Source organism: Bos indicus, chromosome 4 (genome assembly GCF_029378745.1).
Source record: "Bos indicus isolate NIAB-ARS_2022 breed Sahiwal x Tharparkar chromosome 4, NIAB-ARS_B.indTharparkar_mat_pri_1.0, whole genome shotgun sequence".
Lineage (NCBI taxonomy): Eukaryota > Metazoa > Chordata > Mammalia > Artiodactyla > Bovidae > Bos > Bos indicus.
This window is the reverse complement of record NC_091763.1, coordinates 38,588,476-38,614,309: the sequence shown is the minus strand read 5'-3', so window position 1 is coordinate 38,614,309 and position 25,834 is coordinate 38,588,476. Positions and strand designations below refer to the sequence as shown.

The window sequence follows — 25,834 nt, the reverse complement described above, 5'->3', positions numbered from 1 at the left end:
CAGGATCTTTTTCCTCCTGACTGATAACACTAACATGCTATTAATTTTTTCTATAACTCAAATCTTCACACTGCCACCCTTAACACTAGTCTTGACAAAAAGAATATTTGTCGCCTTGTACATTATTTCCTTCTCATCATCTTAACTAGCTGGTTTTAATTTTCTTTCACTACAAAACTCACAGGCCAAGATTTGCTGTGATTACAGAAACCATGGTTTCCCTACCTTTTTCACTGAAAACATCCATTAAGTCTCTTTGCTCTATAGTTAAGCCCATGGTTCAGCGATAATTTCCAGAACAATACATTTAAAAATAACTCACCTGTAATTATCTAAAAAGCAACATCACTCACTGACACCATCGCTAAATAAACATAATTAATGAAATGTTTCAAAAATCATAATATTAGTATCACACCATGGAATTATACCGTGAAATACAGTAATTCCCCTACATATGAATGAACTCCCTTCTGAGAGCACGTTCATAAGTCCAATTTTCTCGTTAAGTCCAACAAAGTTAGCAAAGGTACCCAACTAACACAATTGGCTACATACTGCTGCTTTTACATTTGCTTTCAGATATCCTGGGCTTGAAATAAAGATACTGTACTACTGTATTATGCTGTAAAGTACACAAAAGCACAAACACCTAGAGAGGATGCATGCATGTAATGATGAATTTCACACGTGTGAATTACTGTGATCAATCTCATGTGATTGATCATGAGAATGCACTTTAGCATCTTTGAAAGTTTGCATCTTGCAGGTTCATATGTAGGCTGTGCTGTGCTTAGTCCCTCAGTCATGTCCAACTCTTTGTGACCCCATGGACTGTAGCCTACCAGGCTCCTCCGTCCATTGAATTTTCCAGGCAAGAGTAATGGAGTAGGTTGCTGTTTCCTTCTCCAGGGGATCTTCCCAACCCAAGGATCAAACTTGGATCTCCCACATTGCTGGCAGACACTTTACCGTCTGAGCCACCCAGGAAGCCAAAACCATCCACCACTTTCATTTAATCATTTTATTCATGGGAACAGTGGGTGTCAGCCTCCAGAATGTAAGCGTGGAGAGACTTTAAGTCCCATTTCACATCGCTCAGGAGCAAACCACTGCCCAGAGCAGAAGGAAATGAAATTCTAATGTATCATAGTTACACAAAGGGAATCTGAGTGCCACTGTCTATCTGGGACCTCTCTTTGTTTCAGCAGGATGTGCTGAAATATTCATCGCAAAGCCCCTTGGGATGAACAAGTAAGGAGGCTGGAAATTAAGGATAATTATCTCTTCTAGGAGATGACCCTGGTATGAGTTCAAGGGGATCCCAATGCAGACTGAATGGCCAGTGGGAAGCAGAGATCCAGCTGAAGAATAATGGTGAAAACTATCTGGAAAGATTGACCAAGTTCTTAGTACCAATAACATTAATATCCATGTCAACAGAAACAGTAAATACACCAGATATCTTGTCATGTCAGTCTACCTTGTACCCAGAGGCCCAAGAAAAAAGTCAAGAAAATCAGAAAATACTGAAAGGGAGTTGAAACTCTGAATTAACTGAATATAAAACTGATCACAAGAGACTGTTTTAAACTGAAAAAGCTGAACCTTGAAATTGTGAGAATAATTTTTCCCCCATTCTGGGAGAAACAATGGCAGCTCAGTTAAGTTGTTGTTGGCAGTAAGTTAAGTTCCCCAAAGACAAACACAGTCAAATGTCTGCAGAGTAAATCAAAATATGTACATTTTGATAGCCCCTTCAATAGTTGTGCATTTACTTCCCTCCATTGGAACTTGTCCTGGACAAGCCATTAAAACCTCTGCCATCTTTCTGAGGGAAGTTTTCTCTTGGAAGTCCCTGATGAAACAGGAGTCAGAGGAGTTTCCTTACAAATGGGTGAGTGAGTGAGTGAGTGAGTGAGTGAAGTCGCTCAGTCGTGTCTGACTCTTTGCGACCCCGTGGACTGTAGCCCCTCAGATTCCTCCATCCATGGGATTCTGCAAGCAAGAATACTGGAGTGGGTTGCCATTTCCTTCTCCAGGGGATCTTCCCGACCCAGGGATCAAACCCAGGTCTCCCGCACTGCAAGCAGACGCTTTATCATCTGAACTGAAGGGTTTAGAGGCCGTCAAATGGACATGACCTATAAAGGCAATTTTGATGGTTTTACATAGAAATGACCTCTAATGGAAAAGAACACAAATGGGAACTATTTGAGATACATTTCTATGTTAAATGTAGTTTGCACATAATTCAGCATTTTAAATGAGCACTCTGCAACCGAGACCGAATACCAATCATCTCTTGAGGTTTTCTACTATGTACCAACATCAAATCTACATAGGAACAATGTTACTCCTGCTTTTCTCTTCTATATCAAATGTCCTGAAGCCTTTGTGTCTCTCTGGAGCAAGGCCGAGTTTCTAAAGGCACATTCCAGTATAAACATCATCGATGGGGTAGAGAAGGACCCGGTCAGTCACATTGTACAGTCTCAGGGCCAGATGGCTGGAGTAGAGGAATCCGCCTCCTCCTGCATAAGACGGGTAGACGCCAGTGTAAACAACTTTCGGGATGTAGTACTTGAGTTTCTTATCCCAATGAGGTCCAGCATTATACAAATGGGTAGCAATATTTTAATGTAAGATCTTGCCATTGGCCCCTGCCTAATAGCATCAGGACATATCAGACCTATGCTAAAAACAAAGGAGAAAAGGAAAGATATATTCATTTGAATGCAGAGTTCCAAAGAACAGCAAGGAGATAAGAAAGCCTTCCTCAGTGATCAATGAAAAGAAATAGAGGAAAACAACAGAATGGGAAAGACCAGAGATCTCTTCAAGAAAATTAGAGATACAAAGGGAACATTTCATGCAAAGATGGGCGCAATAAAGGACAGAAATGGTATGAACCTACAGAAGTAGAAAATATTAAGAGGTTACAACAATACACAGAACAATACAAAAAAGATCTTCATGACCCAGATAATCACAATGTTGTTATCACTCATCTAGAGCAAGACATTCTGGAATGAGAAGTCAAGTGGCCTTAGGAAGCATCACTATGAACAAATCTAGTGGAAGTGATAGAATCCCAGTTGAGCTATTTCAAATTGTAAAAGATGATGCTATTAAAGTGATGCACTCAATATGCCAGCAAATTTGGAAAACTCAGCAGTGGCCACAGGACTGAAAGAGATCAGTTTTCATTCCAATCCCAAAGAAAGGCAATACCAAAGAATGTTCAATGTACCACACAATTGCACTCATCTCACACGCTAACAAAGTAATGCTCAAAATTCTCCAAGCCAGGCTTCAACAGTACATGAACTGTGAACTTCCAGATGTTCAAGCTGGATTTAGAAAAGACAGAGGAACCAGAGATCAAATTGCCAACATCCACTGGATCAACTGAAAAACAAGAGAGTTCTCTAAAAACATCTACTTCTGCTTTACTGACTAAACCAAAGCTTTTGACCATGTAGATCACAACAAACTGTGGAAAATTCTTCAAGAGATGGGAATGCCACACCACCTTGCCTGCCTCCTGAGAAATTTGTATCCAGGTCAAGAAGCAACAGTTAGAACCAGACATGGAACAACAGACTGGTACCAAATTGGAAAAGGAGTACGTCAAGGTTATATATTGTCACCCTGTTTATTTAACTTATATGCACAGTACATCATGTGAAATGCTGGGCTGGATGAAGCACAAGCTGGAATCAAGACTGACAGGAGAAATATCAGTAACCTCAGATATGTAGATGACACCACCCTTATGGCAGAAAGTGAAGAGGAACTAAAGAACCTCTTGATGAAAATGAAAGAGAAGAGTGAAAAGGTTGGCTTAAAACTCAACATTTAAAAAATGAAGATCATGACATCTGGTCCCATCACTTCATGGGAAATAGATGGGGAAACAGTGGAAACAGTGTCAGACTTTATTTTCTTGGGCTCCAAAATCACTGCAGATGGTGATTGCAGCCATGAAATTAAAAGATGCTTGCTGCTTGGAAGAAAAGCTATGACCAACCTAGACAGCATATTAAAACCACAGATATTACTTTGCCAACAAAGGTCCATCTAGTCAAGGCTATGGTTTTTCCAGTAGCCATGAATGGATGTGAGAGCTGGACCACAAAGAAAGCTGAGCGCTGAAGAACTGAGGCTTGAACTGTGGTGTTGGAGAAGACTCTTGAGAGTCCCTTGGACTGCAAGAAGATCCAACCAGTCCATCCTAAAGGAGATCAGTTCTCAGTGTTTATTGGAAGGACTGATGGTGAAGCTGAAACTCCAATCTTTGGCCACCTGATGCAAAGAGCTGACTCTTTTGAAAAGACCCTGATGCTGGGAAAGATTGAAGACAGGAGGAGAAGAGGATGACAGAGGATGAGATGGTTGATGGCATCACTGACTCGTTGGACATGAGTTTGAGCAACCTCCAGGAGTCGGTCATGGACAAGGAAGCCTGGTGTGCTGAAGTCCATGGGGTCGCAAAGAGTAAGACACAACTGAGCGACTGAATTGAACTGATATTGGACCTGGAAGCAGCTAATTCCTGAATTAATAATCTGTGAGGAATCAGATAGAAAAGATCTACATGAACAAGGATAATATATTGAAGAAATCAAGTTTTCTCCACATAGAATGACAGATGGATCAAAGTTAAAAGCAGTAGCAAAAGTGAAAAGACTAGCAGGAGAAAAACAGTCTTCAAATACTATTAGTGCGATAAATGATGGCTATGGTAGGTAGAGTAAGGACTTCCCAAAGATAAACACATCCTTATCCCTAGAACCTGTGAATATTTTGTTACATGGCAAAGAGGAATTAATTTTGTAGATGAAGTTTTGCTAATCAGTTGCATTTAAAGAGATTATCCTGGATTGTCCTGGAGAGTCCAATGTACTCACAAAGATCCTTAAAAAACAGAAGAGGAAAACGCAACCATGCAAGAGAAAACCAAATGGATGATAATGTGAGAAGAAATTATCATGTGTTGCTGGCTTTGAAGGGGGAGGAAAATGGGCCATGAGGCAAGGAAAGGACTTCTAATCCACAGCACTGTAAGATAATAAATGTGTTACGTCAATAAATTTAGAGTAATTTGTCACACTCAGAATAGAAAACTAACACAAGGAGTTAGCAGTGGAGACAATGCTAATACTCAGCCTCAGGGGATGTCTTGGCTCTAGACCTTCCCTCCCACTGCCCAAACTATCTTCCAAACGCCTTAAATTCTTGCTGAAACCCACTCTTCCTGAGTTCACTTACATGTGGTACCATTACATTTCTTTTACATGTAGTCCTACAATAAATTCCCCAAGTGATTCACTCTATAAAAACTAAAAACGCTAAGGAGTATTTTTCTAAGTTGCGATTAACATTGTTTATTAAATACTCTTTGAATGTCCATTTTCATTAGTCATCAGACTCTCTTCACTGAAATGAAAAAATAAGCTCTATTGTGAGAAATGTACAATTTCCATTAGACTTTATGAAATAATGAAGCTATCTCAGGACTCACATTATAGCCTGGATAATTGTTTAGGAGCCTGAAAAGAAATATTAGAAAGAGGAGCTAAAAATATAAAGAATAGATGGCATACACTGTACAAAAATATATATGAATTAGGTGAATAAATATGATTCTACCTCATAATAATGAAAGGTGGCGTAAGAGAAAAAGAATATACACCTCACCATCACTCCAATTTCACTATCTTTATTAACTAAATTCATATATCTTCACTACTGATGCAGGCAGGAAAAGAGGTTTACTACCCCCTCGATGGCTTTAGATAATCATAAAATCAATTTCATTTACTTTTAGTTGAATTCTGCAGTTTGGGATTTTTTTTTTTTCCTTTGTAATAGTGTTCTGTGGGCTTCTGAATTACTTGTTTCCTAACAACTTAAGAATGTCTTGTTTCTTAAAAGATGCAGTAACACGAAAGTATGATATATATATTTTTTTTTCTTGGTCACTTTCAAGGATGAAAGTTCCCTTGAGAAATTTTTACAATTCAAAGGTACAGTCTTCCTTTAAATTTATTATAAATCTCATCATCATCTAAGCTGGCCAGCAGAGAGAGACATTAAGATATGTGAAGAGTCCTTCATCTAAGGTAAAGAGTAACTACTAACACCAAATCTGAATTGATGTTGGAATATATTTTATCAAAAAACAAAACAAAACAAAACAAAACCTTCCTTCCTCCGTTGAAAGCTAGCTGAATTTTAAAAGGTGAAATTTGCCATAAAAAATATGAAGTATTTCCTAAATAACCCCCTAAACTATTCAAACTCTTCCCTCTTGATTTAAAAAGCAAATAATGCAATCTCAAACAAAAGTCAAGCTTTTAAAATGTGTTGTATCAGCTAACACAATTGGGTAAAAAAATGAATAACAACATCAATTGTATATTAATCCAATAGAATTTGTGTAAATTTATGAAGATATAAGCATTCATAAGATGAAAGAATATGTTAATATCATTAAAAGAATCAGATTTGATTGTCTACAACTTCATTTTAAGTAAATTACAGTTCCTTTTTTCTTTTAATAACCTAGTTTTTTGAGATAGGATACTGCCTTTGAAATTTTTACAGCTTCAGTTCTCTGTATTTTTGCTCCCTTTGAGCATATGCAAACATCATTAACATGTAAGTATCATGTTTATTATGTATTTCCTACTTCTCTTAATCACATTGTTAGTATCAAGAGGGCAGATTTTTGTCCATTTTGTTCACTGGTTCAGCCCAGCTCATGTATAGTGCCTGGCATGTAGCAGGCACTCAATAAATACCGATGACATGAATCAGTGAATGGACACTGATACTGCCACTACGTCAGGCTTTTCTAGCAATGTAAATGCTTATTTAACAAAGTCTTCCTTATATTTTAAAAATGCATATCTATTTTGAACCCCCCAAAAAGGCTACATAAGGTGTTTTGCAGTTATATAATGAAATAAAAACACCTAAATGATAATTAGATTCTAATAATAAATACACAAATAAGGTATTGATCAATATGAGGAAGAATATTATTACAGTTTCATTGAAGAGGTACAGAAAATGTGGCTATCAGAATTCAAAGAAAAGATTACATGGGTTGTGACAGTCAAAAGATGGTATTACAGCCATGTTTTAGAGGAAATATGTATTAATAGGAGAGAAAGATATCCGAATGAATGTGATATAAGGAATTATTGAACAATACTGAAAGGCAAACTGGAACACTATGATGAAAAGCTTTAAAATTCAAGATATTGGTTTGTATTTTACTGTGTAGTCAAGTCCAAGCTATTTTAAACTGACTCCTAGAACGTCTAGTGCCTATTATAACAATTCATATATAGGAAGAATTTAAAATATAACATAGGCTTGTTTATTATAAACATGATCCAAATATATATACATACGTATGTATAAACATATTTACACATGTTAATCATGTACATATACACACATATGCATAAATACACATATACAATATGTCATGTTCTCACTTCTACAGTGCATGTTTTTCCTGTCATAATTACATCAAACAGGCATTCTAAAATAAGACACCAGAGTTTGATAATATTTTCCCTACTTCCCCTATTCGTTCCATTTGATATGACACAGCATCTTAGCTGGGACAGGATCACATTTCAACTGGGACAGTATTTTGAGGAAGAATATTAAGAAAGAAGTCAAAATTAGTGACTCTTCCACAGCATACACTTTCTTGCCCTAATTCCTAGTCTTCCACAGCATATACTCCTTCTTGCCCTAATTCCTAGTCACAAGAATTTTATGGTGACACTTTTGAGCAATATATTTAAAAATGTAAGAAAGAACAGAACAAGTGACAACCATAAATATGCCTGTTCACTTTCTCCATACTACACATAGGAATCGGTGATTATTTTTAACAAAAAATACAAGTGAAATACGAGGGGTCATTTCTGGAATAAGGAAAACAACTCTAACAAAGACTAAGATGAGCATGAAAAAAATCCAGATCAAGAATTCTTCAGTTTTTAGGTTGGAAACATCGCCCACATATGGTAAGTTTTAAGTTTCTCTTAGAATACTTAAAATTAAAACAAGAAAAATATTAAGATATGTATAAAACCTACCTACTTAGTTTTCTGTTTGGTTTTAATTCCAGAAATAACTTATTAAACTATTCTGTTTCCCTTTGAATATCTGAAGCTATATATGAATTGTGTATGTGTTTTGACCAGAAAATTCATATGTAATTAAAAGAGATAATATTAGATTTTATAAAAACTAAATTAAAAAAATAATTAACCATAGGCTGAGTGAGAGGCTCTTTTAATGTCCCTAACCTCAAATGACCTAAATTCATTTCACTGCCAACAAAAGAATTTTGAAGAGGAGCAGAGTTTAATTCGCCCTTAACCACAATACTTTATTAACAAACAGCTTTTGGAAAGTAAAACTGCTAGCCAGAGATGCTGAGATCCAATTTTTACAACTGTATATTCTTTTAAAGAATTCTGGGAGCTTTATCCTTGCCTTAAATTCTTAAGTCCTTCTAGAGCAGTTTTGCTCTAGAAGCACTGCACTGTGGACATTTTTACTAAATAAGTCTGTTGTGGGGTGGCGTCCTGTGTATTATGGGATGCTTAGCAGCATCCTCAGTCTCCACACTAGATGCCTATAGCACTCACCCCTCCCCCGCCCCTGGCTGTGACAATCACAAATGTTTCCAAGCACTGACAAATGTCTCCTGGGGGACAAAACTGCCCCTGGCTGAGAACCACTGCTCTAGATATAAAGACATTAATGACAGATGTCTTTGGGGGGGGGGAAAGTAGCAGCAGTAGCTCCGTGTTGCATATTCAGAGTGTGCAATAGTAAATCATCGTCTTTTATACCATTCATCTTCATTCTGGACAAGAAGCCAACACTTGGCTACAACACTTATGAGCGTTTAGTCTTCCTCTCTCTGTGCAGCTCATAGACAAGCAAAGAACACAACTACTATACATTACTCTCTAATTATTATTACCAAAGCATTTGATTGCTATTTGGAGAAACAATAACAAATCACTCATCCTTCAAGTACTAGCATAATTTAAAGTGTTAATTACTGATTGACAATGGAACAGATTTGTAAGGTAGAAAACATCTGTAATAATCCTTCACTGTTCATGTGTGTGAAACAACAGTACTTAAAAATCTGTTAATAAAATATTGAAAGTCACTTTAAGATTAGAAATTCCCTTAGTGTATTCTGTAACTTTGAAAATGAATGTAATTAACTACAGTCTTAAAAAAAAAAAAATAGCTTCTTATTTTAAAATCTCCAGTAGTTGGGTAAAGGGGGTCCACAGTCTCTACTGATAATATAGTCTATAGTTAAATAGAGTTCTTTCTCCTAAGAGAAAAAAAGTGTTTCACCCCTAAAATCATAATAATCTCAGGTTGCTGACATGCAATGGTAACTGATTTAATTACAACACTTCATCATTGAGGGAATAGGGCAACTCTAAATAAAACCAGGACATATGAAACAAAAATAAATAGCCTTGTTTGAAAAGTAATTATATTATCTTTATAATCATTATACTGCCTTTATAAAGTAATTATAAATATATAAAATATATTGCTTTTACAAAGTAATACAAAGCTACTTTTTTTAAAGTAATAAGAATTTAACTTCTTCACAGCATCTACTATTGTTTCCACATTTCATGTTATTTTCCTTTTACCCCTGTAACATTTCTATAAGCAAGGGAGAATATTACTATCTGCCTCACTGGACAAGCAGGTAAAGAGAAAGCTAGCATCATGGTACTACTTAATAGAATCACCTAGAGTAGAAAAGAAGATTCCCCAATCCTGTTGTTGACTCTGCATCTTGCTGATTTCCTAGACACAATCACCAATGATTAATTACATTCTGATTCTAGAAAATATTTTATTTACATAAAGATGGCATGACCACAGTGTCAGAGCATCAGTCTGTTAGTCCCATAAGTAACTAATGAAAATAAATTTTTCACTTAAAACAGTTATGTAAATACTAACTTAAGAGTTCTGAATGTTCAATATTTAGACACATTTCATATTTACATTTTTGAGAGCATATTAAAATATGAAGATATTAATGTCAACAAAATTTTAAATTATGAAATCATAACAGTGAATCAAAAGCCAGGAAATTCTATGATAATGCCTTTGCAGCCTGAGTCTACTTCAAGAATAAACTTCCAGGAAAAATTATTCAGTAAGTTTCTTAAATGTGTTTGCACATTCTAGCCTAACATGTTAAAAATCCAGACAAGATTTACTTTTAAGAAGTATGTCTTATAAAAACAATGTGACAAGCATCATTTCAACTCTCTTAGATAACAAGAGGAATACAATAGTCTCTGTCAACAAAAAGTTGGATTTCCCTAACATCCTTCATTATAAGACACAACACATTAGAACTGAAATAGAGGGAAGTAGAGAAGAGTGTCCAATAATGGGGTAAAAATTTCAAAACGCACATATTGTTAAAACTAGAGGAACAGCCACTGTACCTTACATTGACATAAGAGTCTGGAAGGCTTATAAAGCATCAAGTAAAGCTGCAAGAAAGACCTAACATTATATGTTGGGGAGAAATGCACAGGGAAGAATAGGTAGCCTGGAATTCCTGTGATGTTCAAAGGCTTAAACACCTCTCCTTTGAGCCATGAGGAGCAGAAGACGCAGAGCAAGTCAGCCTTTACTGTTCCTGGGCCCCAGAGCTAGGACTAGGGTGAAGCAATAAATTTCAGGAGCTGCTCACTCACTCTGAAAATCGTACAAGCGTTAGACTCTCAGGATGAGTGAGCCTCCCTAAATTCCCCACCCTCAGTGCATCGTGTGCCTCATCTTGTTCCAGATTCTGCAAATCCCCCATCCCTACCCAGTCCCTGCCAGAAAAGACAGACATTCTCGGTATGAGGAGAAACTCTACCTCTTCCAAAATGCAGCCTTCACACCTGCTTTCTAATATCGAATATGTTCTATTCAGGGATTAAAGTGAGTAAACAAAGACTTAAATAAGCAAGTGTAAGTGATAACTATCAATCCCTTCCTTCTGTAATAAAGAGGAGGGAATAAGAAAGCCTTGGACTCCTAAAGGCAAAAGAAGAGGTGTGAAGAGAATAGTGCACAAAGGAGACAACAAAGCTCCTGGATGGCTGTAGTTGACGTTACTACTGGGGTTTGCTTTCCCAGGGTAGGGGCATCAAGTGCAGCAACGGAGCATTTCTGACAGATAGCAGACTTAGCTTTCCTTTTAATATAATTTTTTGTGGATTCAGAATGGCATTTTATAAAATCAACAATGGTTTCTAATCAATTTATTATTAGAAATCTTTTAAATAAACCAAAATTTATTGTTATAGAGCCAATTCATTTAGAATATCTGATCATTTAGATATTGGTTGAAATTTAGCTACAATTTTATCATTAAATGTTTTCTCAAATGAAATTCATTATTAAATTTATTACATATTAAGTATTACTAAATTATATTATATTTAATATTTTAATTTTAAAAATATTAAATTTAATATCTTAATTTTTAATATATACTATAATTAACTATAGTATTAAATTATATATTACACAATGTTGAATGCTATTAAAGTATTAAATGAAAAAATGGTTGCTAGAGAATGTTTTATAAACTTTGTTTCCAAAAATATTAAGACAAAGAATATGCAAAGAATATTAAGACTTTAATTTTTTAAATGTCATCTATTTATTAATATATGATTATCAGCTTCATTTGCCAGCATGATAGTAAAAAGTTTGTGTTTGTGTGTCTGTATATGAGTTTAAAAGTTATAAAATGTCTTTACTGAAAGAAATTAGAAAACACATAAACAAATGGAAAGATACCCTGTGTACATGGAAGAATTAATATTGTTAAAATGGCTACAGCACTGTGAAATGGAGTATTTCCTGTCAAATCAGTAAACAAGGATATCACAGCCATCAGGGATTCCAGCCCTCCAAATGTGAGTTTCTGAGCCCAGGAAGAACAATGCCATTGAGCTGCCACCACTGCTTACAATAAGCAAGGAACTAAGGATAGATATAATAAAATCAAAGAATGCTGACCCTAGATAGATGAGATACATATGAAAGGAATGATTTCAGTAAGCCCAGACTCTTGTGTCTTCTCATACACAGAAAAGCACTAAATTCCTTAACTTGAGATATCCGGTTTTCCTTAATTAACAGTAATCTTTTAATGGTCAAACTACCTGTTTTGTTACAAGCCCATCTTTGCATCAAATGTTCCTTTGGTATCTCTGATTTTCTTGAAGAGATCTCTAGTCTTTCCCATTCTGTTGTTTTCCTCTATTTCTTTGCATTGATCGCTGAAGAAGGCTTTCTTATCTCTTCTTGCTATTCTTTGGAACTCTGCATTCAGATGTTTATATCTTTCCTTTTCTCCTTTGCTTTTCACTTCTCTTCTTTTCACAGCTATTTGTAAGGCCTCCCCAGACAGCCATTTTGCTTTTTTGCATTTCTTTTCCATGGGGATGGTCTTGATCCCTGTCTCCTGTACAATGTCATGAACCTCATTCCATAGTTCAGATAAAATAGACTTGGAAATAAAGGCCATTAAAAGAGACAAAGAAGAACACTATATAATGATCAAAGCTCAATCCAAGAAGAAGATATAACAATTATAAATATATACACATCCAACATAGGAGCACCACAATATGTAAGGCAAATGCTAACAAGTATGAAAGGGGACATTAACAGTAACACAATAATAATGGAGACTGTAATACCCTACTCACACCTCTGGATAGATCAACCAAACAGAAAATTAGCAAGGAAACACAAACTGTAAATGATACAATAGACCAGTTACACCTAATTGATATCCATAGGACATTTCACCCTAAAACAATAAATTTCACCTTTTTCTCAAGTGCCCATGGAACCTTATCCAGGATAGATCACATCCTGGACTATAAATCTAGTTTTGGTAAATTCAAAAAAACTGAAATCATCTCAAGCATCTTTTCTGATCACAATGTGGTAAGATTAGATGTCAACTACAGGAAAAAAAATTTAAAAATACAAACATGTGGAGGCTAAACAACATACTTCTGAATAACCAACAAATCACAGAAGAAATCTAAAAAGAAATCAAAATATGAATAGAAATGAATGAAAATGAAAATACAACAACCCAAAACCTATGGGGTTCGGTAAAAGCAGTACTAAGGGGAAAGTTCATAGCAATACAAGCCTACCTCAAGAAACAGGAGAAAAGTCAAATAAATCACAAACTCTACACCTAAAGCAACTAGAAAAGTAGAAATGAAGCACCCCAGGTTAGAAGAAGGAAAGAAATCATAAAAATTAGGGCAGAAATAAATGCAAAAGAAACAAAAGAGACCATAGTAAAAATCAACAAAGCCAAAAGCTGGTTCTTTGAGAAGATAAATAACATAGACAAACCATTAGCCAGACTCATCAAGAAAAAATGGGAGAAGAATCAAATCAATAAAATTAGAAATGAAAGTGGAGAAATCACAACAGACAACACAGAAATACAAAGGATCATAAGAGACTACTATCAGCAACTATATGCCAATAAAATGGACAACTTGGAAGAAATGGACCAATTCTTAGAAAAGTATAACTTTTCAAACTGAACCAGGAAGAAATAGAAAATCTTAACAGACCCATCACAGCACAGAAATCAAAAGTGCAATCAGAAATCTTCCAACAAACAAAAGTGCAGGACCAGACGGCTTCACAGCTGAATTCTACCAAAAATTTAGAGAACAACTAACACCTATCCTACTCAAACTCTTCCAAAAATTGCAGAGGAAGGTAAACTTCCAAACTCATTCTATGAGGCCACCATCACCCTAATACTAAACCAGAAAAGGTGCCACAAAAAAAAAAGAAAACAGGCCAATATCACTGATGAACATAGATGCAAAAATCCTTAACAAAATTCTAGCTAACAGAATCCAACATGTTAAAAAGATCATACATCATGACCAAGTGGGCTTTATCTCAGGGATGCAAAGATTCTTCAATATTCACAAATCAATCAATGTGATACACCACATCAACAAATTGAAAGACAAAAACCATTTGATTATCTCAATAGATGCAGAGAAAGCCTTTGACAAAATTCAACATCCATTTATGATAAAAACCCTCCAAAAAGCAGGCATAGAAGGAACATACCTCAATATAATAAAAGCCATATATGACAAACCCACAGCAAACATTATCCTCACTGGTGAAAAATTGAAAGCATTTCCCCTAAAGTCAGGAACAAGACAAGGGTGCCCACTCTCACCACTACTATTCAACCTAGTTTTGGAAGTTTAACCCACAGCAATAAGAAAAGAAAAAGAAATCAAAGGAATCCAGATTGGAAAAGAAGAAGTAAAACTCTCACTGTTTGCAGATGACATGATCCTCTACATAGAAACACCAGGCTCCTCCGTCATGGGGTTTTCTAGGCAAGAGTACTGGAGTGGGTTGCCATTTCCTTCTCCAGGGAATCTTCCCGAGCCAGGGATTGAACCCAGGTCTCCTGCATTGTAGATAGATGCTTTACCATCTGAGCCACCAGGGAAGTCCTACATAGAAAACCCTAAAGACTCCACCTGAAAAGGGAATCCTCTTACACTGTTGGTAGGAATGCAAACTAGTACAGCCACTATGGAGAACAGTGTGGAAATTCCTTAAGAAACTGGAAATAGAACTGCCATACAACCCAGCAATCCCACTGCTGGGCATGCACACCAAGGAAACCAGAATTGAAGGAGACATGTGTACCCCAATGTTCACTGCAGTACTGTTTACAATAGCCAGGACTTGGAAGCAACCTAGATGTCCATCGGCAGATGAATGGATAAGAAAGCAGTGTTACATATACACAATGGAATATTACTCAGCTATTAAAAAGAATGCATTTGAATCAGTTCTAATGAGGTGGATGAGACTGGAGCCTATTATACAGAACGAAGTCAGAAAGAAAAACACCAATACAGTATATTAATGCATATATATGGAATTTAGAAAGATGGTAACGATGACCCTATATGCGAGACAGCGAAAGAGACACAGACGTAAAGAACAGACTTTTGGACTCTGTGGGAGAAGGGGAGGATGGGATGATTTGAGAGAATAGCATTGAAACATATATATTATCATATGTGAAACAGATAACCAGTCCAGGGTGCTCAGGGCTGGTGCACTGGGATGGGGAGGGAGGTGAGAGGGAGGTTCAGGATAGGGAACACATGTACACCCATGGCTGATACATGTGAATGTATGACAAAAACCACCACAATATTGAAAAGTAATTAGCCTCCAATTAAAATAAATTTTTTAAAAATGAGGACAGAATAGTATGCTAAATCTTTCTTCATAAATGTATCAGTTCAGTTCAGTCACTCAGTTGTGTCTGACTCTTTGTGACCCCATGAATCACAGCACGCCAGGCCTCCCTGTCAAATAATTTTGTAAATGCATAAAGTTCCCATGTAATGTTGTATGCAGGATAAAATTTGAGACTGTATTATATTTTACATAAAATGATCTTAAAGAAAAAAAAATACCATCTGTTTCATAATCTGGGAGTCTTTATTTTTCCTTCATCTACAATTTTATTCTTAATTATATTTAAATATACATACATATTCCATTTTGTATTAGCAGGTGTTTAATACATTTTTAGATATAGTTCTTCAAATAACGATACATTATCAGTGAAAGACTACTAGTTATCCTCCACTGTTCGTTCTCATCTTCCATTGTTATAGAGGAGATATATGACCACTCAGCTGAAGATTTCACTGTTCCGACTTCTTTTCAGTAAGATATGGCCCTGACAGTAAGTTCTGACCACTTGAATGGAAGCAAATATGACTGTGTACCTGCTTTCCTAGTCTCTCTCCTTTGCATGAAGTCTGGGAAATAAGGGCAACTAGAAGGATCACCTTAGACCCAGGAAGGAAGCCATATACTGAGGATGGCAGAGCCACTCTGTTGACCCTACACTGCTCACCTCCAGACTGTTATATGAGAGGAAAACATATGGTTAACTTATCTCTTTGCTACATTAGTTCCATCTGTATCTCCAACTAATACAATATTATATCCTTATTTAACAAAACAAATGAATGACATTTGTTGAGTTCTGATTACAGGTCAATGAATATTTTATATGGATTATGTCAACTATTGGAGAAGGAAGTGGCAACCCACTCCACTATCTCAACAATTCCATGAGGTTAAACATCTTGGGTAGATCACAAAGCTATATTAACTGAAAGAACCACAAGGTATAACAGTCTTAAAATGATATTTAAAAGAATATGTTATAACATTATATAAAAACATAATTAACTGTATTTCTTTCAGCTGAATGACCATGAAGACAAGAAAAACTTTCTGTACCATTCTTAGCAATTCTTTCAATGGATATACATACAAAGCCACTTCCATGCACACCACAATAATGGAAGTTTTTAAAATTATACATGTAAGTTTTGGTCTTAGAATTTCCTTCTACATTTTTCTTTTTTATTTGGATATTTGGATATTTGGTGGCAAAGCTTTGACTTCTCCTTTATATTTTTTATAAAAAGAGCAGTGGAATAAGAAGACATATTAACCTTGTACCTAACTGGGGATCTGCTCACTTTCTCAAAATACATGTGGCAATATAAAAACATAAAATATTAACATATATTCTAAAGCATAACAAGACTCTCTTCACTGTTGGAATTACATTCCAACAGTGTATAACCTAGAAAAAAACTTTAACCTTGCAAACAATTTCTTTCTTCATATCAAAGATGATGATATTCATTTCACAAGGTTGTCCTAAAGATTAATAAAATAATGGGTGAAAAGAGCTCAGGACAGTACTTGAACTAATTTAGAAAGAAAAAATAATGTAGCCTTTTAGTTGTATTTAAAAGGTTCTAATATTATATTAAGAAAAAGTGTAATACATTTATCTCTCTTGTTTTTTTCCTCAATTATTTAATCTACTTTTGTGGATAATCATATGCAATTGAAGGACATATGTATTCTTCCAATATATTATTAGAAATGGAAAAATCCAATAAAAGATATCTTAGAAGTTGAAAGCATCAGGGAGAGCAGTTTTATGTAGGCCTATTCACTGTGATCTTTAACCGAACTTAGGTAGTATCAGGGCTTCCCAGGAGGCACTAGTGGTAAAGAATCCTGCCAATGCACGAGACTCAAGAAACATGGATTCAATCCCTGGGTTGGAAAGACCCCCTGGACATGGGCATGGCAACCCACTCCATTACTCTGGCCTGGAGAATCCAATGGACAGAGAAGCCTGGCAGGGTACAGCCCATGGGCTCACAAAGAGTTAAACATGACTGAAGCTACTTAGCATGCACGTACATGCAGGCAGGCACCTGGCAAAGTCTCTAACTTTTAAAAGTTAAAGTTCTGCATTTATTCAATACTATTTATCAATCTTCTCTGAGCTAATATTTCATGATGCCATAAAGTAATCTTTATAAAATTGCAAAAATATCCTGTTTAGATATGTTCACTCACTGAGGTTGAGCCTGCAGGTAAAAAGCAAGATGTGTCCTGTGAAGTCAGTAAAAACTAAATTTGATAATTTTGGAAGATCCATCATTTTAAAATATTGAATTTCAACCCATAAACCTGCTAAATTCTTCTATTTATTCAACTTTTGTCCTCAGCATGCACCTAACACCCCCGGTCTCAGCACAAATTTCATTCTCAACTCTGGTGTCCTTCAGCTAGTCTGTGCTTTGAGTTCCTGTGGCCAAAAAAAAAAATGCGCCTCTTCTGTCCCCATCACGTACCTTCTCTCTGGATGAAAGGGAAGAGGCATATAGACTCATTCATTTACCTTCTTGTCCCCTAATACTTAAATTTCAATAGTAAAGTTTGCTCTTTCCCTCCCTGTTACATACATATGATTCTTTTATCTGTATTTTCCCTGTGACTATAATAAGGTACATGTCTTATAAAAGCAACATTGTAAGGATTTTATTCCATCCTGTCAATTCTCTTTCGTTATCCTAATTCAGACAAGGCCATTTCCTCATTCATCAGTATTCACACTCTTCTTAGTAACCCACACCTCATAAAGCATAATGGAAATGAGACGACACTTATTGTTTCCCTTATAGATTCATTGAAAACTGCAGATTTGGTAAGAGAGGGTCCACATATTAACACCAGAAGTAAAAAAGAGGTCAGTCAAGAAGCTGGTTTTTGAGGCTGGAGAAACACTGCAGGAGTGAAGGAGAGCTCCCAAGAGCAGCTTATTTTTAATTTTATTTTGTCATGAAATCTTTAACCAGAATCTGTCAATTCTCATTTATTTTTTCTTATTCCACTAACACCATGACTTTCATAGAGGCTTACTTATTACCCACCACACTTTCATATTTCAATTTATTCTCCCACAGAGAATCACTGCAGTTCCCAAACATCAGCTTACAATAGCTTTCAGGCATCTTTGCACCTTCAAAAATGGAGATTTTTGATTACTAGGTTGTCAGTTCTCTGAGGAGAGGAACTATCTCCCCATAAACCCTTGGTAGCCTGCACAGTGCCTGGGATATAGCATGTGTTCGATAAGTATTCATTAGAATTAAGTGTGATAATTGTTATTAACAAAGAACACATCATTTCAAAGCATATTCCTATGTCATCTCACAGATATTTAAGTTTACTCAAGATATTCAGTTTGAAAACTACAATTGTTTTACAAAGAAATTCTGGAATAATATATTGAAGTATATGCTTAGCATGTTTTCCTTGTGAATTCCTAGTAATTCACAAGGTAACCAACCATTCGTTCTAGTTTCCACCAGAAAGGAATATTCACATGTTAAAAAAAATACTCATATATCCATACATGAAACCACTTTTACACCATTTCACCTCATTGATCCCATCACTTTTTTGGAAACAAAAGACCTCACTGCATCACTAGGAACACAGATGAGATATTTTCAAATTGTTAGATTACTTACATTAAAATGGAAGCAGTGAGACTCCAAAGAAATGACATTTACTTTTTAATAAATCTTACAGAAGCTCTATATGCATATGCTCTTACCCAAGGAACATGATCTATTTAAGATGCCACACAAGTATTTATATGTTGCTATCATTTTTAAAAATCATTTTAGAGTGACATTCATAGCCATTTCATAATCATAAGAAAAACTATCTTTTATAAAAGTGTCTCTTTCTCCTGCACAAAAGTCTGTATTACCCATCTCAGTGATTCACTCATGTCTTCAGGCATAGCTGTAGTAAACACTGAAAACCACTTTTGAAAATAAAATCTACCCTCAAAGAATGAAGATATGTTCCCACTGAGGACATTCAAAAGAATCCATCACAAGCCTTAAAGTAACCACTACATGTGAGATTCCAATATGCTCTGAAGGATGGAGGAAACAGGATATCCTGATTTGAATTGTAGGAATGAATATATATCACGTGAACTCATGTAAGTGAGGGTTGTATATAAACACCTCACTAACTATTAAGGATGGTAATAAATAGCAATACCAAGAGTTTCTCTCAATTTCACTATCATATTCCCATGAAAAATTACGTACTATTTAAAACATAGAAATAAGATTTCTTAGAAAAATTGCACTCAAATTAAAGAAATGATGTGTAAGTTTGGAGGAACTTTACTCACATCGACAAGCTGATTGACTCCACTTGCTGTTTTTGCCAGGGTGACAAGGTCTTCTTGCATCTTATCCACCCATGACTTGATACTGCAGAAATCAGAGGAAAGAATGTTCTATCAAATCTCTGGCAAAGTAAGGTCATAGACTGACATTTGATATGTACACATTATCCACAGATAGTTCTTAAATTATCTTTAAATATTTCTCCTCCCTCCTAGCTCCTACTATGCCTACACCTCCCCAGCCCACTTTTAAGTTACAAGACCAATGAACCTTTAAGGGCCAACCTCTTAGGATGCTAAAATATGAACAATTCAAACAGAGAGAAATTACAAATATATGCTTAATTTTTATGAAAATTCCATTAAAATAAGTTAATAAATAGAATATTCTAAACTAAACTTAATCTTTTGGCTTACAAGTCTTCTTAAAGTGAAGTAACAGTCAGTCATGCCTGACTCTTGCAACCTCATGGACTATATAGCCTGCCAGGCTCCTCTGGCCATGGAATTCTCCAGGAAAGAATACTGGAGTGGGTAGCTGTTCCCTTCTCCAGGGGATCTTCCCAAGCCAGGGATCAAACCCAGGTATCCCACATTGCAGGTGGATTCTTTACCATCTGAGTCACCAGGGAAGTTCAAGAATACTGGTGTGGATAGCCTATTCCTTCTCCATGAGATCTTCCTGCTAGGAATTGAACTGGGATCTCCTGAATTACATGTGGATCCTTTACCAGCTGAGCTACCAAGGAAGCCCAAGTCTTCTTAATATAATACTAAAGGTGTGATAAATGAGTATTTGAAAAATTCAAGAAAATAATAAATATTTTAAAATTTCTTATAATTTCAATGCCCAAGGATAGCCACTCTTAACATTTTGAGGCACTCCCCTCCTAGTCTTTTAAAAGCATTTTGTATAGTTGAGCACATATTATGTAAAATTCATGTCTTTGACATCAGTCACTTGATACTCTTCCATGCCAAGTATTTTATAAATACTGCATTTTAATGGCCACCTAATATTCCATTATCTCTAAATCACTTAATACACTTGACCATACTCCTTTTTAGAAAAAATAAATAAATATATAGCTAGAATGCCATCAGCTTTAACCACTAAAAGTTTCACTGCAACAAATATCTTAGTACATAAAGCTTAAAAGCTTAGTCCTTAGCTAGACTCAGATTTGGAATTACTGGATCAAGGCTTAAGTTCTAAAGAGATAGTTTTGAGCATTAAAATTATGGCTGAAGGATCCAGTTCAAATCCTTTCCATGTACAGTTGAGCCTTGAACAATGTTGGGGGTTAAAAGTACCAAGCCCCCAGCAGTTGAAAATCCACAAATGACTTACAGTCATCCCTCCATATCCATTGGCTGACATCACAGATTCAGCGAATGACAGATCATGTAGTACTGTGCATTTACTGAAAATCAATCTACTATAAGTAGACCCACAAAGTTTAAACCCATGTTGTTTGAGGGACAATTGTACATACTTTAGATTAATGTAACAGAGATCTTAAAATAGGAGGTATGGATGTCTAGAGATCTTAGAAAAATTCTAAACTGATGGTCATATTTTTCCCGCTACTAGAGATTACCAAATGCCACACAATTTTTCCCACTCTAATAAATTAATTTGCAATCCCTTCATATTATTTTACTTATTCATCCTCATGTTGCAAAAAGTGTGTATTCTTTTCTGTCCATTCAAATAGAAATAAAACACTAATAAAAACAATAGGAAATAATGATTTATCAGTATTTTAATTTTTCTCTCTCTATATATATGGCATGTGTAGCTATATGTCGCTTATCTCTTCTATTCTTTGGATTTCATTGGCACTAAGTGTATTCCCTCAATTTTTTTTTTTGACTGACAGTGTTTTCTTTCCTTTTCCTTTTGACAGTGTGATCTAGTTTCATTATACTGAAATAGCAAATAATTCATACATTTAAAATGTAACTCTTAGATATGTTCATCTTAGAGTGAACATAAACTTTCAAACGAATTTATTTATGAAATAGAAACAGACTCACAGACATAGAGAATAGACTTGTGGTTGCGAAGGAGAAAGTGGGGTGGGAGAGGGAAGTATTGGACGTTTGGGATCGGCAGATGTAAACTAGTATATACAGAACAGATAAGCAACAAGGGTCTACTGTAAAGCACAAGGAACTATAGTCAACATCCAGTGATAAATCAAAATGAAAGAATATAAAAAAGAATACATATATATGTATGTATGTGTGTGTGTATATGTGTGTGTGTGTGTATATATGCTTCCCTGGTGGCTTAGCTGGTAAAGAATCTGCCTGCAATGTGGGAGACCAGGGTTCAATCCCTAGTTTAGGAAGATCCCCTGGAGGTGGGAATAGCTACCCACTCTAATATTCTTGTATTCTGGCCTGGAGGATTCCATGGACTGTGTAGTCCATGGGGTCGTAAAGAGTTGGACACGACTGGGCAACTTTCAGTTTTCATACATTTTTATACACACACACACACACGTATAACTGAGTCACTTTGCTATACACCAGAAATTACCACAACACTGTAAATCAACTTTATTTCAATTAAAAAAAATTTTTTAAGGTAACTCTTCTTTCAGTAAACTAATTCAAGGACTGAAGCTGGTCTGCCCACAATAGCACTGACTCTGTCCAGTCAGCATTCACACCGAACTGAGCCTGCCCCCTCCTGACTACTAGCCTTCTCAATGGAAGGACAAGGGGCATGGGCTTTGAAAATGTCTAAGAGTAGATATCATCTCTGCTGATTCCACCAGGAAACTCTAAATGTACGGATTCTTTAAAATGCTAGAGAATTAGCTCATCAGTGGATTGACTCTGTAGAAGAACAATAATTCTGGTCCCTCTCCCTATTCTCCAGAAGTTTGTGAGTGGCTCCCAAACATTTCAGAAAAATTTACCCTGAGGAAAATCACATTATTCATGATTAGTATCTAAAAGGCACTTATGTACATTTTCGCTTAGGAAATAGAGCGATGAAGAGTAACACTGAACCGCTGTCTTACTCTGACTGACCAACAATCTGAATCTAAAATGGCAGGTGGCTATACCACCTCTACCAAGGGAACTGGTTCTCATTATTTCAAAGCCCAGCCCTGTTCACCGGTTTCACTGGCCTAGTTTCCACTCCTCCTAGAATGGAGTAGAAAAGTCCTGTTTTGAAAATAAACTTTGTATTTCACAAGTGGGAATCACAAGAATTTAACTTAGCATGTATGTCTTCTCCTTAGACAAAAAATTCGACAGAACTACAAGGTCATCAACTTTTTTCTGCTAATTTTGAATGGAACAGTATTAAAACTTAAATGTAGAAGTCTAACTTCTACATGGGAAAGGGATTTAAATTAGGTATATACAGGAGAACATATAAAAGAATAATGAGCTGATTAACTAAAGAGGAACAAGGAAAATTGAAAATCAATCATGAAAAAGGATGGAATGCCTTAGAGGAAAACACAGAGGCTTGATTTACATGTGAAACAAAATAGGTGGTAAATGAAACACAAAAAACAACAGGTACTTTTCACACAAATGAAAATAAGAAAGAATATTTATTGAATTATGCTATATGAGTATGATTTTAAACATGATTATCAAGAAACAAGACATAAATAAATGGAAAAAGGGTGTAAAATTAAGAAAAATTTATAGTTCCATTAAAATAAATGATGTACACCACATTATTAGAATAATATTATACTTTGTACTACTTACAACCTGGTGTATATATTTGAAAAATATTATAACTGCTAATAATTCTTACTACTCTATTAAGTTAAGTATAAATGTAATCCACTTTTATATCAAGAACAAACAATTACAGTAGGGGATGGGTAGGAGAAAAAGACATAGATATCATCCTCTAAATTCAGAGAAACTATTTCATTTCTCCAAGCAATTACTGAACAAGTCCTAAAACCCAGAGAAAATGAATCACCTCTTCTCAAATATAATTCCCAACCTTGACAAATAGTGTTCCCAGCAAAAAAAGGAAAAAAAAAAAAAATAGTAAGAAGTGTTATACAAGTCTTCGGCTGGGAAACTGAGAGACAAAGACTATATATGTAAAAAACTTAACTCTAGAATTCTGATTTATGCTAAACTGATCCAAAACGCGCTTTCTATCCTGACACCCGAGTCTGCTGTCACTGCCAGTGTTCACTGGGGTGAACCCGTTTTGGCTGAAAAGTAATTCAGGGCCTGTCCAGTCTTCTCTGTCCCACTGACAAGCTGTCAACAACATTTTATAGGAACAAAGATTATTTTTTATAGACAAAAGGTGTTACCTGGCTTTTCTAAAATGTATAGGCACTTTGCTTTTCAAACCTGGAATTAGAAAATAATAATGGCTAGGATATAAGCAAAGATTTCATTGATCACAAGGGAAAATATTCACATGGGCAAATTCTCCATCAGTCTTTCTAGGGTAAACTGTCAAGCACATATGTATAATCACCAGGTCTCCCGCATTTCAGGCGGACTCTTTACCAGCTAAGCCAAAAGGGAAGCCCAAGAATACTAGAGTGGGTAGATTACCCCTTCTCCAGTGGATCTTCCCGACCCAGAAACCAAACTGGGGTCTCCTGCATTGCAGGCAGATTCTTTACCAACTGAGCTATCAGGGAAGCCTTGTATAATCACTAAGCACTATTAAATGTCTCTACAGAAGACACAGCCTTTTAAGATGATAAGAAACTAACATAGCACTCCATGAGGAAGAATGTGTTGTTTCTTCTCTATCCACCCATATAACACAACATTGTTGGAAAAGATACTAAAACCTGGAGGGGTAGAAATGAAAGATACATGTCTTACTATCTGGTTGAGCTTTAAACTGAGTCTGATATGAAAGAGGCAGAAGAGAAAAAGAATAAGGTGATGTAGGGGAGGAAAAAGTATTTTTTTCTTCTACCTTTCTAAATTCTTGGCTGAGAACCTTGTAACAAAAGACAGATTAATAAGTGAAATGCACACAAATTTATCTAATTTAAATTTTATATGACACGAGAGCCTTGATAAGGAAATGAAGATCCCCTCAAAAAATAGTTAAGCCTAATCAAAAAATGGTTAAGCATAATATCTTTATGCTAGATTTGATGAAAAGCAGAAAGATATGATAGAGATTTCCCTGACAGTCTAATAGTTAGGATTCTGCACTTTCACTGCCTAGAGCCCGGGTTCATTGATATGCCATGCGGGAAACTAAGATTCTACATAGCAGTGTGGCCAAAAAATTAATTTTAAAAAAAGATATGCTGGGACAAAGAATATCAGCTAAGTATAGTAAACTGGGGAAAACAACACATTTCTATTTCTGCCCCATGTCTTAAGAGATAAGGATGCCCTTTTCTTCCAAGTACAGGGAAGACAATGTTCACCAGAGAGTAAGGTCAGGAGGTCCTTCCCAAACACACCACTTCCCAAACACCTTCAGCTTAAAATACTCAATAGGCCATGTAACCATATTTTGGGGTAGCATATACTCAATCCCATCAGTACAATATGAGAGTCCCTTAAAGTTTACCAGACAGTTGTGTGGGAGGGTGGATAGAGGAGGCTTTCTGCACTAGCTACTTAAATTAAGATATGAAATACAAGTGGAATTTGACAAAATCGAGAAGGGAAGGCAGTAACAACAAAGGCAGAGGGAATGTAAACCATGGCCTAGTCAGCAACCACAAGTAGCCTGTATAGCCAGAGTCCAAGGTTGGCTCAACAAATTATAGAAAGGAGGCAGGAATGGTCAGGAAGAAATTCAAGCAAATAGCTGCCAGACCCAGGGTCTTAAATTACATTCTAAAGCATTTAAACTGTATCCTCAGAATAAAGGAGAGATGATGGAAAATGTGAAGTTAGCAAGTAACAAGATCAATTAAGTATATAATGACATTATTAAATAATTCCTGTGACAGCCGAGTGGATGGTAGCTTAAAGAGAAAACAAAAAGTGAGGAGGGAAGTCAAGACAAGACATAAGAAATGAGTAGTATTCAAAACAGCTCAGTATTAGCGAGAGTAGAGAGGGGAACAAAACGAAGACCAAGTAGGGACTTTCCTG

The 25,834-nt window shown here is 35.9% G+C and overlaps 1 protein-coding gene across 8 annotated transcripts in view; it reads right to left on the bottom strand.

Moving 5' to 3' along the window:
* CACNA2D1 (calcium voltage-gated channel auxiliary subunit alpha2delta 1) overlaps positions 1–25,834 on the bottom strand; it is a 520,469-nt gene that overhangs the window by 386,664 nt on the left and 107,971 nt on the right. For all 8 annotated transcript variants that reach the window (XM_070787669.1, XM_070787670.1, XM_070787671.1 and 5 more), the window contains exon 2: positions 19,748–19,829. In XM_070787669.1, coding sequence (XP_070643770.1) covers positions 19,748–19,829 — 82 coding nt within the window. The remainder of the gene's footprint in view (positions 1–19,747; positions 19,830–25,834) is intronic.